Raw genomic sequence first — 15938 nt, 5'->3', positions numbered from 1 at the left:
ATGCATCTTAGAGAACCAGACCACACTGGAGCAAAACAACAAACAACTCCCAAAAGATAACGATGGGTGAAACTGAGAAGATGATAAATTAATTTAATCATATTGAGAAGAAAAGTATCTGTTGGCAAAATAATAATAATATGTTGATTAATAAATTATAGATATAAAGAAAAAAACAAAAAAGAGGAAGAAAAATAATCACTTCCTATTGATTAAGATCATAGGTCTAAGCCAGTGGTTGGCAAACAGCGACTCTCGAGCCACATGCGGCTCTTTGGCCCCTTGAGTGTGGCTCTTCCACAAAATACCACGTGCAGGCACGCACATATAGTGCAATTGAGACTTCGTGGCCCATGCGCAGAAGTCGGTTTTTGGCCTGGGTGAGTCTATTTTGAAGAAGTGGCCTTAGAACACTCAAGGGGCCAAAGAGCCACATGTGGCTCTTGAGCCGAGGTTTGCTGACCACTGGTCTTAGCCACTCAGCAGTTACTTAAACTAGAAGATGATTTCTCATGTAAAAAAAAAAAAAGTCCAGAGATCGGCAGTCCTAGGCGCCCACTATGGTGCCCCCTGGTGTCAGAACCTAGGCTTCTTTTATCTTGTTGTTCTGCCATTTTCAGCATGTGACTACTACTTCACAATTCAAGAATTTAAGCCATTACATCCACATCCCAGCAAGCAGAAATTAGAAAGGGACAACGAGGGGAACAAACCCTCCAACACTGCTTTAAGATCACTCATAGTAGGTCATAAACACGCTAACATCCCATTGGCCGGGACTTGGTCACATGGATAGATCTCAGTGCAAGAGTTCTATTACTAATTTTTAAAAACAGGGGGTTGAGGGGGCCAGAGGCAATGCATATTGAAAAATGGTTAGCAGTCTCTACTCACTCCCTCCTGCACTCTTTCCATATTCTACTTGTTTTTCCTCGTAGCATTTAGTAGTCCCTGATATGTTTTCTCTCCATGTTTATCTGTTTCCCCCAACGAAAGGGCAGGGACTTTTTGTCTTTTGTTCACCTCTGTACCAGTTTCTGGACATGTGCCACAAGCATAGAAGGGATTTAATAAATATGACTTGAATGTGTGAATGAATTAATACCATGTTTTGCCTAATAAAATACATTTCAACATAGAGATCCCCCCTGGGCACTGGTGCTGCTTTGTTTTGTCTTGCCTGGTTAGAAATGAATGCCCATCGACTGGAAAACCTGAAGCGCCCCCTCTGAGAATTACTAATCCTCTGAACAGGTGATTCAAACTCTGCACAAACCACAGGTGATGGCCATGCAGGAGTTCACAATACTGCTTGATGGCCAAGCAGTATTGTTTCCGGGCGCAGTAACTACTATAATTCTGTGTTTCGTTACGTATTGTGTATAACAGTGTGATTAGTAAGTAAAAAATGTGAACACCAATATAATGCAAATGGATGTAACAACGAACTAGACTGAATGGAAGCATCATCATCAGGTGTGGGGAAAGAAGTGTCCTTGGGGGGAGTGGTAGGTTAATGACCTAACCCTCATTTTCCAAGCAATAGACATACCTACGATTTAAAATATCAAGGAATGACAGAAAACGTCAGGAAGAAAAAGGGGTGATGGGGTGGGGAGGTGGTGGGAACAAGCCTCAAGATACACCCCGAAACGTTGCCGTTAACTCTGGGGACCCATGATAAGGGGCAGCAGGGAGGACAACGTTTTCAAGAGGTCTGCTGTTTTGCTTTCTTTTTCTTTTTTTAAATATATTTTATTGATTTTTTTACAGAGAGGAAGACAGAGGGATAGAGAGAAACATCAAGGAGAGAGAAACATCCAACAGCTGCCTCCTGCACACCCCCCACTGGGGATGTGCCCACAACCAAGGCACATGCCCTTGACCTGAATGGAACCTGGGACCCTTCAGTCCACAGGCCAACGCTCTATCCACTGAGCCAAACGGGTTTCGGCTGCTGGTTCGCTTTCAAGGCTTAAACACTATTTCATTTCAAAAGATGTATGTTTCCATTTGACTTCTTCTTCATCTGGTTCGGTGCCCCCATTCCTCTGAGCCCCTGAGACACACAATCTAGGTCACAATGGGGAGCCTTACAAGGGGGGCGCCGGGAAGGAAGGACAGTGAGGGCGCCTGTCTTCGGCTTCAGGTGCCCCCTCCCGGGCCACGGCCTCCACGCAGGACCACGCGCCCCAGACGCCCCCTCCAGGCGCGAACACTGACGAGTTCACGCAACTGCGCAGAGGAGCCGAGGCGACGGGGCCGGGGGGCGGCGCCGGGGCCGCCTCTGCGCTCAGCCAGCCCCACGTCACCTCCCACGTCCGGGGTCAGGAGGTTTGAGGAAACAAAGGGCGCCCCGGGGTGCGAGGCCACAGTGGCCACACCCGCGGCGGAGCCCGGCGGACCGGGCGGACCGGCCCGCGCTCCTCGATAGCGGGAGGCGGAGCTCAGCGCCCGCGCGCCCGCCCCGAGCGAGCCTGCGTCCGAGGGCTGTCCAGGCGCTTCCCGCCGGACGAGGAGGAGGAACCCAGGAAGGATCACCGGCCGCCGCCCCCCGCCGCGCCATGCTGCTCCTCCGAAGCGGCCTGACCAGGGCCCTGGCCGCGCGGACCCGGCCGCCTCAGGTACACGGCGCGCGGACGCCCCCCAGCCACTCCCCGGCGGCGGGAGGGGGAGGGACGTGTGCGGCCGCGCCGGACCCGCGCATGCGGCCTCCGGGCCCCGAGCCAACACCTGGACTGCGCATGCGCGCCTCCTGCACAGCCAGCCCTGCAGCCACCTCCAAGCTGCCCTCCTGCCCCTCCAGCCCTTCCAGCTGCTGGGGGTCTGGGACCTCTAGCAAAGACAGGTGGGAGCAAAAGTAGGTTGACAGTTGCTCCTATGGAACATAATATAATTAATAATATTCTGTGCCTTGTGTATTCACAACTGTCAGCCTCCTGTGGCCCGCCCTGTCACATGAACTCCTTTAACCTTAGTTGAGTAAGGTACGAAGTAGATTTTTGTGATTCAGCCTTCACTGTAGGGAATTGGTCTAGTCCAGTGTTTCCCAAACTTTTGACATATGTGTACTCCTTCTATAATTTTCGTAACGCTGAGTACCCCTCGTACTCATGAGAATGTAGAATTAGGCGCAGCTAAGCATGGTGCAGTGCATATCCCCACCAAACTCCGGTGCAACGCATACCCCCACCAAACTCTTCCCGTACCCCTGGGGGTACGTGTAGCACAATTTGGTCTAGTCCAATGGTCGGCATACTCCTTAGTCAACAGAGCCAAATAGCAACAGTACAACGATTGAAATTTCTTTTAAGAGCAAAATGTTTTAAACTTAAACTTCTTCTAACGCCACGTCTTCAAAATAGACTCGCCCAGGCCGTGGTGTTTTGTGGAAGGGCCACACTCAAGGGGCCAAAGAGCCGCCTGTGGCTCACAAGCCGCAGTTTGCTGACCACGGGGACTCTAGTCTGTAAATCTAACCAGAGATATATTTTCTTTTGATGTTTATACTTTTCTCCTTTCTCTGTGGCCAGGATCCCAAGGGGTTTAACCTAGGGCTGTGAGGAAGGAAGAGGGAGAAAGAGATGGATACATCCATGATGAGAGAGAATCATGGATCGGCTGCCTCCTGCAAGTCATCCACTGGGGATCGAGCCCACAACCTGGGCATGTGCCCTTGACCAGAATTGAACCTGAAACCTTTCAGTTCACAGGTCGAAGCTCTGAGCCAAACTGACTAGGGCAGTTCTGATGTTTTTTCCCAACATCCCTCTGCCTGGTCCAATGGGAAAGTAGCCAAGGGGTGGGTGGTTCCACCTATGGGTCAGGACCTGAAACAAAACTTAGGCAAGATGTTATCTTTAGCCCAGAGGTCTGGACCTTGAGACCATTAGTCAGGTGTGGACTACTGTCTTCTGCTGACTTACAGGTTGGTAATTAACCGGGAAAGGCCAGGTCTCTAAGGAGGTATAGACAGGGAGATTAGTTTTAGAGCTAGGATTTAAAACTAAATGTTATCAAACTCAGTTTCATACCTTTGACCACGGATTTGTTTCCAAATACAAATTCCCTGAGAATCAACTTAAAAAGCAATTTTTACAAATACCCCCCACTGTCCCATTTTCCAATATACCTGATCCATAATGCTTTTTAACGATAATACCAGGCAGTTGTTTATTTGTATCACATTCTCTTATTAGAATTTAGTTAAAATGACACAAAAAGCATGTCATCCAAAAGTAAGAGCAGCTGCAATTCCTGCTTTTGGGTGGGAATTCCTGCTTCCCAGGGAAGCTTAGACACTGGGCAATAGGAATGTCACTTTAGTAGCCAACAGTGGAATGAACTAATATCGATCATTAGAACTATAACATTTTACACAATCAAATAAAATACATAGATAATTTTGTGTTTTAACCAAAAATATAGGGTGTCCCCCCAAAACATGTATATACACTTTAACAGCTGATGTTTCTTTCTTTTCAGATTTAACCCATTGGAATTAATAATTAGTCAAATTATGCATACATTTTGAGGGGACACCCTGTGTGTCAGAGAAAGAAGTCCACTAATTTCATTCGACATATTAGATAGTATAATTTGTCCATAATTTACTTTGCACCAAAACTTTAAATAGGTAATACTGATTCATCAGCTTCAGAAAATTGGCACATAATAGCCAAAACTATATACAATAGGATGGATTTGTAAATGCAAATGCCCTTTCCGAGTATATGCATTCACCTGACCTGTGCATGTACACACACACATGAATACACAGAGGATCATTTCTAGTAGGGCATTTCCTACCTAAAGTTAAGTTCACTCAGACTTAGGGGTACTAAATTAGAACAAAAATTTATATAGTGAGCATGTAACTAATACAAAAAGAACTAATGGTTCGTAAGATATATTTCCATCAACCTGGTGTAATTGGATAGATGAAATGCCCTTCAGATTCATCTGTAATTAAACCTAATAATGATTCAGACAATTCTGGCCTGTTGTTCTTTTCCTTTACAGAATTCATAAAGAGTTCTCTGCTAGTAAACACATTTTTATCATGTCTGTCAGCATATGTGCATATTTTATAAAGTTTATTTAAATGCAAAATTGTAACACCTAAACACATAGACTAGAGATAGAATATTGTCTAAATAAGGTAAAACATGTGTAGATTTATTATATTAGAATCTTGAATAAGGACCGATTAAGACTCCAGTGTCTCATTATGGTTAACTTTTCATGAAAAGATGGCTAATGGTGGACCCCTGCCAGGAAACAGTAGCTATGTATTCACCGTACTCTGACATCTCTTTAAATAGTTATCTATGGAGAGATGAGAGCAGAGGTACAAGCAAGAACTATGGTAAGTCTATGAGTATCCCTTGTTTCCAAATTCAGATTTAGTTGTAGCATAATATTATAAGCCCTACCTTTCCCAGATATTTGAATTTTCCATATCTCTTTTTAGGTGTGCTCATCTTTTGCTACAGGACCTCGACAAAGCGATGGAACATTCTATGAATTTCGTACCTATTCTCTTAAGCCTTCAACGATGAATCAGTTTTTGGAAAATTTTAAGAAAAATGTACATCGCCGGACAGCTTACTCTGAATTGGTTGGATACTGGAGTGCAGAATTTGGAGGCAGAGTGAATAAAGCATTTCATATTTGGAAGTATGGTATGAGTAATCAGCTTAAGTATTCAGTACAGATTTTCATTCTGTTAGTTGTTACATGTGTCTTAGTTCTTGGATCTATGTTACCATAAATACACACAGGTTAAACTTTAAAAAAGCAGAACAACAAGAACAAAAAACCATTGGTTATTCCTCCCAGTGCGAAGTATGCTTCTAACAACTTCTTGCTCAAATCCTTGTGTTACTATAAATGGCTTCTCATCATAAAATTGTGAGCTAGATTTTAATTCTCAGGAAAAAAATTGTAAAGTGGGTTATTATAAAGATGATTTCTGAAAAATTTAAAGCACTAATTGTAAAAGCCCAAGTGGGTTAAGATCATAAAAGGAGAGGAGAGTACTTTTTATTTATTGTTGAAGCTTCAACTAGATGTCAGGATTTTAGTGGAAACGGTTGAGATATTTAGGAGCTTGAGGGTGGGTAATAGAGGTTGATGTGGATGATAGTTAACTTCTAGGCATCACCCAACTCTGAGACTTAATAATTTATGTTTATGGAACCAGTTTTGTCATTTGTACACCCAGGGTTTTAGGGAATTCAGTATTATGCTGTGCAGAGTTCTCCCACTATGGAAGGTGAGCTAATCGTGGTTTAGAAGAGGAAAGAGACAACATTATAGGAATCCCCAGAATGCTTGGTACTCCTGTGTCAAATCTTGGTGAAGTGCACAACAAGACTTGATGATAACCAAGGCACTTTTAATTTCATTTAGTATTTGGTCAGATAAAGCACTTTATTTAATATGAAAGGTGCTCATTCTCTACTTGACATGGCCATTGGTAGGTGTTTTCTCTGTTGTAATAGAACAAACCCAATAAAAACACAATTTGTGTGTGACTGTGCAAACAAGTAGAACTGTTTCATTTAAAAATTACTTAGGGTCCTGGTTTAACTGACTTAAGCTCTGAGGTAGAGGTTACTATCCATCTTAAGGCCCTAATAGTAAACATAGTACTTGGTCCATATACTTAGTAAATACATATACCTGTTTGAGTAACAAACAGAAGAGAAATAATACGGGGTAAAACACTAGGTGGCAATAAGTAAGATAGTCAGCATTATTTCTTTGGAAGCTATTTGTTCAAAGAAGATGAAACTGTAAACTTGCATATTTTTAAAGATTTTGTTTTGAGAGAGAGAGAGAGAAACATCAATGTGTGAGTAAAATATCTATTGACTCCCTCCTGCATGGCCCCATTAGGAATTGAGCCTGCAACCCACTCTTGTGCCCTGACTGAAAATCAAACCAGTAACCTTTAAGTGCACAGGATGATACACAACTAAGGAGCCACACCAGCCAGGGCTGTAAACTTGCATCTTAATTTCATTTATGTTACATTTAAGACCTGACCACCATCACCATCACAACCACCAAAGGAAAATAGTATTTTCCCAAACTGGTAATATAAATGACTCAAAGTAATAAGAATCCTCTCTAATAAAAGAGAAACATGCAAATTGTACCTTCGCTACACCCACAAGCCATGCCCACCAGCCAATCAGGCGAGTAGGCAAATTAACCCAACCAAGATGGCAGAGACTGAAAATAGGGTAGAAAGAAGCCAAGTGCTGCAGAAGGGAGCGAAGCTGAGAAGAAGCAAGCAAGTGGGGTGCTGGATAAGGCAGGGAAGCAGGCAAGCAGGTGGGGCGGGGAGAAGGGCGAGAAGCCAGCGGGGGCAGGGCTGCGGAGAAGGAAGGGAAGCAGGCCGGAAGGGGAAACCGAAGCAGGAAGCCCTATTGCAGGAATCTTCCTGCAAGGGGCATCTAGTAGTTCATATAAATTGAGTACTAACTAGCTGCCAAACACTGTTCTCAGCTCCTTGCATGTATTAATTCATTTCTTCCTGACAACACACCTGTAGGTGTATATATTATAGCTGTTTCCATTTCTACACCCCTTTTAGGCAATGAGAAACTCAGGATAGATGTCCCACCTATTTGGTGTGGAGGAGGGGTATCCCAGCGATTGAATGCAGTGTTCCTATATGGCCTTGGTGAACATGTGCTGAATCGAATGCAATCCAAGAAATGTCTAGATGATTTTAATAGAAAGTTTTTATTTTCCTTACTCCTTTTCTTCCCATAGATAATTTTGCCCATCGAACTGAAGTGCGGAAAGCCTTGGCCAAAGATAAGGAATGGCAAGAACAATTCCTCATTCCAAATTTGGCTCTCATGGATAAACAGGAAAGTGAAATTACTTACCTGGTACCATGGTGCAAATTAGAAAAGCCTGCAAAAGAAGGTAAGTCCATTCCACCCAGTCACTTTGAGTTTTGATGTATAAAATACTAAACATTTGAAACTATAAAAACTAAAGTTTCTGAGGGGGAAAAAACAATAAGCCTTTGTTTTAGAGAGTGCTATATTGTGATTATAGATATGAAATGAATTTGAGCTCTTAGCTTCTCACTAAACCAATGAACATTAGCAGTGTTTTTCCAATTTGGAAGAAAAAAAAAAAAGCTCAGCGTTTTGGTATGAATATAAAAAGTTGACATGTTATGGAGAGTAAAGGTTGAAAAGTTGAGGATTTAGAGCAAGTATAGACAGTGAAGGATAATATATGAAATTTTGTCATAGTTTAGTATTTTAGTATTTTTTACACAAATTATAGCTAATGAAGTGTATCTTAATTTCATTTATGTTAACTTTGCTTATAAGACTGGCTGGGGGATGAATTAAAGTGTAAGCTCTATTACTATATTTTAACTTTTTTGTTTTCTTATTTCTTATTTCTCAGTTTGAACATAATTACTAAAGATTTGTCTTCTTGCTAATTTAACTTCCTTATAGACTTTAAGGAAATACTATTTACCTCAACCTAGTTTTAAACAAAGGTCAGATTTTTTTAAAAAGCATAAACTAGGCCGAGACCGGTTTGGCTCAGTGGATAGAGTGTCAGCCTGCGGACTGAAGGGTCCCAGGTTCGATTCCGGGAAAGGGCATGTACATTGGTTGCGGGCACATCACCAGTAGGGGGTGTGCAAGAGGCAGCTGATCGATGTTTCTCTCTCATCGACATTTCTAGCTCTCTATCTCTTTCCCTTCCTCTCTGTAAAAAATCAATAAAATATATATTTAAAAATAAAATCTCAGATTCCACTTTGGGTCCATTGTTTGCTTGCTGTTTCTTTTAGAAATGGAATCCTATAGAGGGAAATTACATGAACAAAAAATGTATTTTTTTCTCAGAATTGGAGGAAGAAGGATATATAGGTCAGAAACTACTTTTCTTATTCATTTCTTACCTGAATTGGGTAGCTAAAATTCCTAATCCTATAACAAATTCTCAATATTTGCTTTATTTTATAGATTAAAAATATTTCAGATAATAGCTTGCTATAGCTTCCCTTTGGTTTTGTATGATAAGCTTAACAACTGATCCTTAAACATGGACAAGAACTTTCTAAACATAGAAGCAAGGAAAAATAATGCAAAGAATTCATAATGTGTCCACATAAACATGTATACACATATGATCCTTGAAATTTGTATATATACATTAGCCTCCCACTGGAACCGTACTCACCTGATGAGAAATTTCTTGAATATCTTTTGTAAAATACGTATTTTTCTCCCTTCTCTAGGAGTCTATGAACTGGTTACTTTCCACATGAAGCCCGGTGGGCCAGCTGTATGGGGTGACACATTCAAAAAAGCAATTAACGCCCATGTCATTCTAGGCTACTCAAAACTAGTTGGAGTTTTCCACACAGAATATGGAGAACTCAACAGAGGTACAGTTGTCCAATTTCTTCTATGAAATTACAAAATATATTGGTGAACTACTAAATCGCTTGGGTCATTTTGTCTCACTTTTTCATTATGGCATATATTTTAATTTTTATTGACAAATTTTTAAGTTTTTCTTTTATTTTTAAAGGTTGAAAAAAAAACACACCTCTTTTACTTCTTGTCTATATAGAATGTTAACACTTTATGAAGCCTGTTTCAAAGGTGAATGTTGTTTTCCATGGTACATCAGAATGATAAAATTAAAATATACAAGGAGCCTCAAGAAAATATCTGTTTTTTTTTTCTTTTTTCTCCTCTAAATATATTTTTATTGATTTAAAAAAATAACATTAGTTGGGGGTAGAGATATTGCCTTAGAATGAAAAAATATTATGTATTTTAAAATACCAAAAACATGGACTTGCTCAAAGGGAGAAACAAACGTTTCCCACCACTGTAAAGATAACACTGTTAACATTTGGTTTTTGTATTCCTGTGTTATTCATATATATAAGAAGACCAAAATGTAATCATATATATATATATATATATATATATATATATATATGTCAGATGTAATGCATATGCATTATTAATAATGACTTTCTAACACTCTGGTGTGAGGCTATACATATAGAAGAATAGTAATATGCTGAGTATGAATCAGCACATCATTTCTGGAAGACAGTGTATATAATACGTACATTGTACACATATAAGTACATATTAGATGTACTCTTTGGTCCTCTCAGTTTGAATTTTGGGACTCTATTTTGAGGAAATAATCAGATCCAAACTGTTTGGCTTTGAATCCCAACTCCACCACTTATAACTTAGTGATGTTGAAGGAGTTACTCTACCTCACCATGCCTTCCATTGCTTATCGATAACAACCTACCACCTAAGATTTTTATGAAGCAGACCTGGCACAGAATAGGCACAAAATAAGCAAAGATGTTGGTAGTTATCTTTGACATTGTTAATATTATAGATACACATATAGGTGCTACACAAAGGAGGTTTATATGCCAGTATTGTTTACAGGAGGAAATATTGGGAACAATGGTAATGACACATACATGGTATGTATACAATGCACTTATATTACACAGATAGACATATATGTCCATCATATATATCATTTATCAGTAAGACCCTAATTTTATTTTGTTCATATTTTTTAAAGAAAAAAAAAAAGACTAAGCATTAATAGAGGTTTTCTCTGGGCAGTTAAAATTATGCTACTTTTTATTTTCTTCTATGTATCTTCCAAATTTTCCATAATAAACACTTTTTTATATAATATTGTGAGTTTTGTTTTGTTTTGTTTTGTTTTGTTGTTTTTTTTAAAGTAAAATGTAGCCGAAACTGGTTTGGCTCAGTGAATATATAGAGCATTGACCTGCAGACTGAAGGGTCCCAGGTCAAGGGCATGTACCTTGGTTGCGGACACATCCCCAGTAAGGGGTGTGCAGGAGACAGATGATCGATGTTTCTCTCTCATCAATGTTTCTAACTCTCTATCCCTCTCTCTTCCTCTCTGAAAAAATCAATAAAACCTATTTTTTTTTTTAAGTAAAGTGAAGTAGGAAGGAATGAAACCGAGGTCCATTCTTGATTGTCAATGTCTTTAGTTGTATTACTTTACTTCCCCTGTCCAGCCTTCTGTTTCATCTATAAAACCAGCTTTGAATCAGTTTATAAATGTCTCTCCCAAATCTGTGACCCCTCTGAAATTGATCACCAACATATTCAGTCTTCCTTTTTTGATACTCACTTTTTTGACTTAAAGAATAAGAGTTAACATATCTGATGAACTTTTCTTCATTTCTTCTTTATAGCCACGCCATAGTCTTTAGAATCTGTTTCTGGTTTCTCTCTGTAGTTCACGTTCTCTGGTGGCATGAGAGTGCGGATAGTCGTGCAGCCGGGAGACATAAGGCTCATGAGGATCCCAGAGTCGTGGCTGCTGGTAAGCCATTTCACTGGGCATTACTCTTAAGACAAATACGATTTAGTCAGTAACTTTATATGCCTTCTTATATGATTTTTTTTCTCCCCCAGTTCGGGAATGTGTCACTTACCTAGTGTCTCAGCAGAATATGCTTCTGATTCCTACATCGTTTTCACCATTGAAATAGTTTCCCACTGAAATACAAAGCATTTCAAGAACTATCTTAAGATGTGTCTGCTAATGGTACTTAAATACTTCCATGGGCGTCTCTTATTTGAAGAAGGTGGTAAGTTAATTCGCTATGTGTCTGCATTTTTAAAGCCACCTCTGTTCTTTGTCATTGCCACCTCAGAAGGTAGCTCTGTTCATTGTCCCTCCCCGTGGCATTTCAGTAACTATACTATAGAAATAGTTGCCACTATTTATGACCTTGATTATCCTTTTTTTCCAAAATATCTCTTATTCTCTATTTTGATGACCCTTTCCTTTATAGCATTTTCTTATACTTAAATGATGTCTCTACATTTCTATGCCTGATAGAATTTTAAAATTATTTACATGCAATGTCTGTATTTTCAACATGTCTGTTTTTTCTGGGATTTAAAAAAATATTTTGTCCAGTAAAATTTATTTTGTAATAGCAAATGGGATTCGTAAGAATATCAGATCAAATGTATTTCCTTACCTTGGGAAAGTGCAGTATCATTGTGTCATCTGTATCAATTATGGTTTTCACATTAATTGTTGGTCACTCTGATTTGGAAAATAATGTAATTCTCAATGTTAAAAATAAATTCAGCCAAAACCGGTTTGGCTCAGTGCAGACTGAAAGGTCCCAGGTTCAATTCCGGTCAAGGGCATGTACCTTGGTTGCGGGCACATCCTCAGTAAGGGGTGTGCAAGAGGCAGCTGATTGATAATTCTCGCTCATCGATGTTTCTAACTCTCTATCCCTCTCTCTTCCTCTCTGTAAAAAATCAATAAAATATATTAAAAAATAAATAAATAAATTCAGAAGTCTTGTTTCATATGCTGAATGTATACATGTATAGTTAATTTTGTTTTGTTCATTTTAGATGACTAACAAAGATACTTGGGACATCTGTTTCAAAAGAGATTTTGTGGTCATGGAAATGCTTGCCCTAATAAAAGCCTACATATCCATTCTGGATTTTTTAAATTTATATTATCTTCTCTAAAGTTTTCACTGTGTTCCTGTAGGGTCTTGACACAGTAATATTTACCAGTACAATTGCAAATGTGAAGTTCCATGAAATCAGCATGGAGGTAATTCCAGGAGAGTTTCGTTAGGATCACCACAGACATACTAGGGTTTTCCGTGACACATGTGAAATTTCTAGTTGAGTGCCTCTCAACCTTCTGATACTAAATTTGATACTTCTATGTTCCCTTGATTATCTATATTTACAGCTGTATTATTTTACATTTCTAAGATATATTGGAAATAAAATCATAAATTATGAGTTGGCTAAGGGAAATCTGAACAACAACATCAAGTGTGTACGGTTTCTGATTAAAGAAATGTCTAATTATTAAAAAACCAAAACAAGGACACAAAACTCTGGGGGGTGAGGGCATGTATGGGAGTGGGGTAAGGGCAATGGTAAGATATGTACGCATATAATACCTAATTAAAAAAATGAAGAAGAAAAAAATACCTGGCCAGTTTTCAGTGGTTAGAGCATTGGCCCGCAGCCTGAAGGGTCTCAGGTTTGACTCCGGTCAAGGACATGTACCTTAGTTGCACGCTCTATCCAGACTCAGTCCTAGGCCTCAGCAGGGGGGCACATGTGGGAGGCAATTAATCAATGTCTCTCTCTCACATTAATGATTTTTTTTTCTCTCTCTGCTTCTCCCCATCCATTCCACTCTCTTAAAAAAATCAATTGAAAAAATATCCTCAGGTGAGAAGTAACAACAACAAAAAATCAGAAAGGTGAAATGTTGCTTAAGTGCAGCTTATCTGTATATATAAAAGCCTAAGCAACAGTCCGACTATTTGACAGTCTGACCAGTAGCTATGACACACATTGGCCAACAGGAGCAGACACTCAACACAGGAACTGCCAAGCTGCGGTGACTTGGCAGCTGTGGTTCTTGGGTGACGCACCTGGAACCAGAAAGGAGGGAGCCTGATTCTGGGGTGCATCACCCGAGAACCGCCCTCTAGCAATCAGGGACCCCTCAGAGATGTCGGAGAGCCGGTTTCAGCCCATTCCCTGCAGGCTGAGGGACCCCACTGGTGCATGAATCCGTGCTCCGAGCCCCTAGTACCTTTATAAAAATCCAACCTTAGCTGGGTGACTCGGTTGGAGTGTCATCCTGTAAACCAGAAGATTGTGGGTTTGATTCCCCATCAGGGCACATACCTAGGTTGCAGGTTTTATCCCCACAATCAGTGTTTCTTTCTCTCTCCCCCTTCCTCTTTAAAAATCAATAAAAACATATCCTTGGGCAAGGATAAAAAAAAAAAAAAAAAAAAAAGGAATCCAAATAAAAGCTTTATAATCCAGCTATTGTCATGTTTTCTGCTTTCCTTCAATGCAAGACTCTGCAGTGTTGTGTATATCTCACCATTTTCCCTTCCCTATCTCTTATCTTCCCTGAGCCCAATCCAGGAAGGCTTACCTCCTAGTCAATCACTGAAATGACTCTCCTGAGGGTCACTGAGGACCTTTGTGTTACCAGATTCAATGGTATCTTGCTGCCTTTAGTTGGCTCACCTCCTCAGCTGTGTTGGAGACAAGTGACTCTGCCTTCCTCACTTGATTCTGAGCATCGATCTGTGGAATCATACTCATATTTCCCTCCTCCTCACTGGCCAGTCCTTCTCTTTCCTTTGTTGGCTTCTCTTCTAAATGTGATAGGGTCTCAGATCTCAAGATACATGCTCAGTCAGTCCCAAGACTCAAATACCACACACGTGCTGACAGTTCATACATTTTTATCTTTTTTTTCTTATCATTGCTTCTGAGCTCCAATCTGAAATACCAGCTGCCTTTTTAACACAACCACCTACCTCATTCAGGTCACAAAAGAAGTCACTTTGATAGCTCTCTTTCCCTCAGCCCCTACTTGCAGCATGTCAGCTCCTGAATATTTCTCTTCTTCCCTGTGTCTTTTGCTTCCAGCCTCCATCATTCTCTTACTTAGCCTTCCTACTGTCCTTTCTCCCCATCCAGCCAGCATTCTTTCTGAAAACAGATGAGGTCCAACCACTACCTTGTTTAAAACTCTCCACTGCCTGCTCATTGCACAGACGATAAAATCCAGGTACCTTGGCCTGGCCTGTGAGGCTATAAGCTCTGAGGGCCCCTCCCCCCCAACACACACACACACACACACACACTGCAGAGATGCTGCAGTCTCTCTCCCGCTCCCAACTTGCCACGCTTTTTCCCACCTCTCTCTCACATTAATTTTTCTCTCTGCTTCTCCCCCTCCATTCTACTCTCGGAAAAAAAAAAAAAAAAATCAATGGAAAAAGTATCCTCAGGTGAAGAGTAACGACGACAACAAAAAATCAGAAAGGTGAGATGTTGCTTAGCTGCAGTTTACTTATATATATATATATCGATATATAAAAACCTAAGTGACCGTCCGACCATTAGACATATTTTCCTCCTCCTCATAGTCTGACCAGTAGCTATGATATGCTGTATTGTTGTTCAAATTTTTTCTTAGCCAACTCATAATTTATGATTTCATTTCCAATATCTCTTAGAAATATAAAACAATAGTGTTCCTTCTTCCAGGAATGTTCTTCCTGCCCACCTTCAAATACTGGCGCCTCCTGCTCCTTTTAATCAGATCCGAGCATAAATGTCACTCCTCACACGGGGGGTGGGGCCATCTCTGGTTCCTCCCTATCGTTATCCCGTGACCATGTGCCATCATCTTGGTACTGACCAGCTGTCTGAACTTATTCTATTTGTCCACACATCCATTGTGAATGTGAACATATTTTCTGCACTGAAGTTTAAGTTCATTAGAGCAGGAATTCTGTCTTTGACACTGGATCCCAAACTTAGAAAAATATCTGGCACACAGTAGAGATCCATCAGTATTTGTTGATTTATCGTAGAATGATGCCATATTGATCGGGATAATTTTAAGTGATACCCAGCTTCACCAAGAAGAACCCTCTGCCGGTTACTAGCCATATCACTTGGGACAAGTTCCTTATCATCTGAGCCACAACTTACTCGTATATCAAATGGTGCTATTTATGTCATAGGGCAGGTACCAATTGAGGATTAAATGAGGTGCCTGACAACGCAATAAACACTTGGAAAAAGGTAGCTAATTTTCTGTTATACTTTTTCCATATTTAATGTATTCATTAGTTTTCCAAAGGCTCCAGATTTTTTTTTTTTTAAATCTGTAAATGTTGATACTGGCTTTTCTCTGGATAAGAGAATGTTTTGGTCAAAACTCACGGGTAACATTTTCATCTAAATTAACTCTTCATTCCTCAGTAGTTTGTTCCTTTCCCTCCATCAGTTGCATAGAAGTCGCAGTAA

At 40.3% G+C, this 15938-nt stretch overlaps 1 protein-coding gene across 1 annotated transcript; it reads left to right on the top strand.

Moving 5' to 3' along the window:
- The first annotated feature begins 2314 nt into the window (after nt 1-2314).
- On the top strand, nt 2315-12183 carry LOC118716234 (protein NipSnap homolog 3A). The gene is made up of 6 exons (XM_036433156.2): nt 2315-2624; nt 5474-5684; nt 7789-7947; nt 9293-9442; nt 11326-11412; nt 11505-12183. The coding sequence occupies exons 1-6, from the start codon at nt 2565-2567 to the stop codon at nt 11579-11581; spliced, it is 744 nt and encodes a 247-aa protein (XP_036289049.1). The 5' UTR covers nt 2315-2564; the 3' UTR covers nt 11582-12183.
- Nucleotides 12184-15938: the final 3755 nt, after the last annotated feature.

This window comes from Pipistrellus kuhlii, unplaced genomic scaffold, assembly GCF_014108245.1.
Source record: "Pipistrellus kuhlii isolate mPipKuh1 unplaced genomic scaffold, mPipKuh1.p scaffold_m20_p_12, whole genome shotgun sequence".
Classification (NCBI taxonomy): domain Eukaryota; kingdom Metazoa; phylum Chordata; class Mammalia; order Chiroptera; family Vespertilionidae; genus Pipistrellus; species Pipistrellus kuhlii.
Note: the sequence above shows the minus strand (reverse complement) of the source record. Positions and strands in the feature narration are given on the sequence as shown.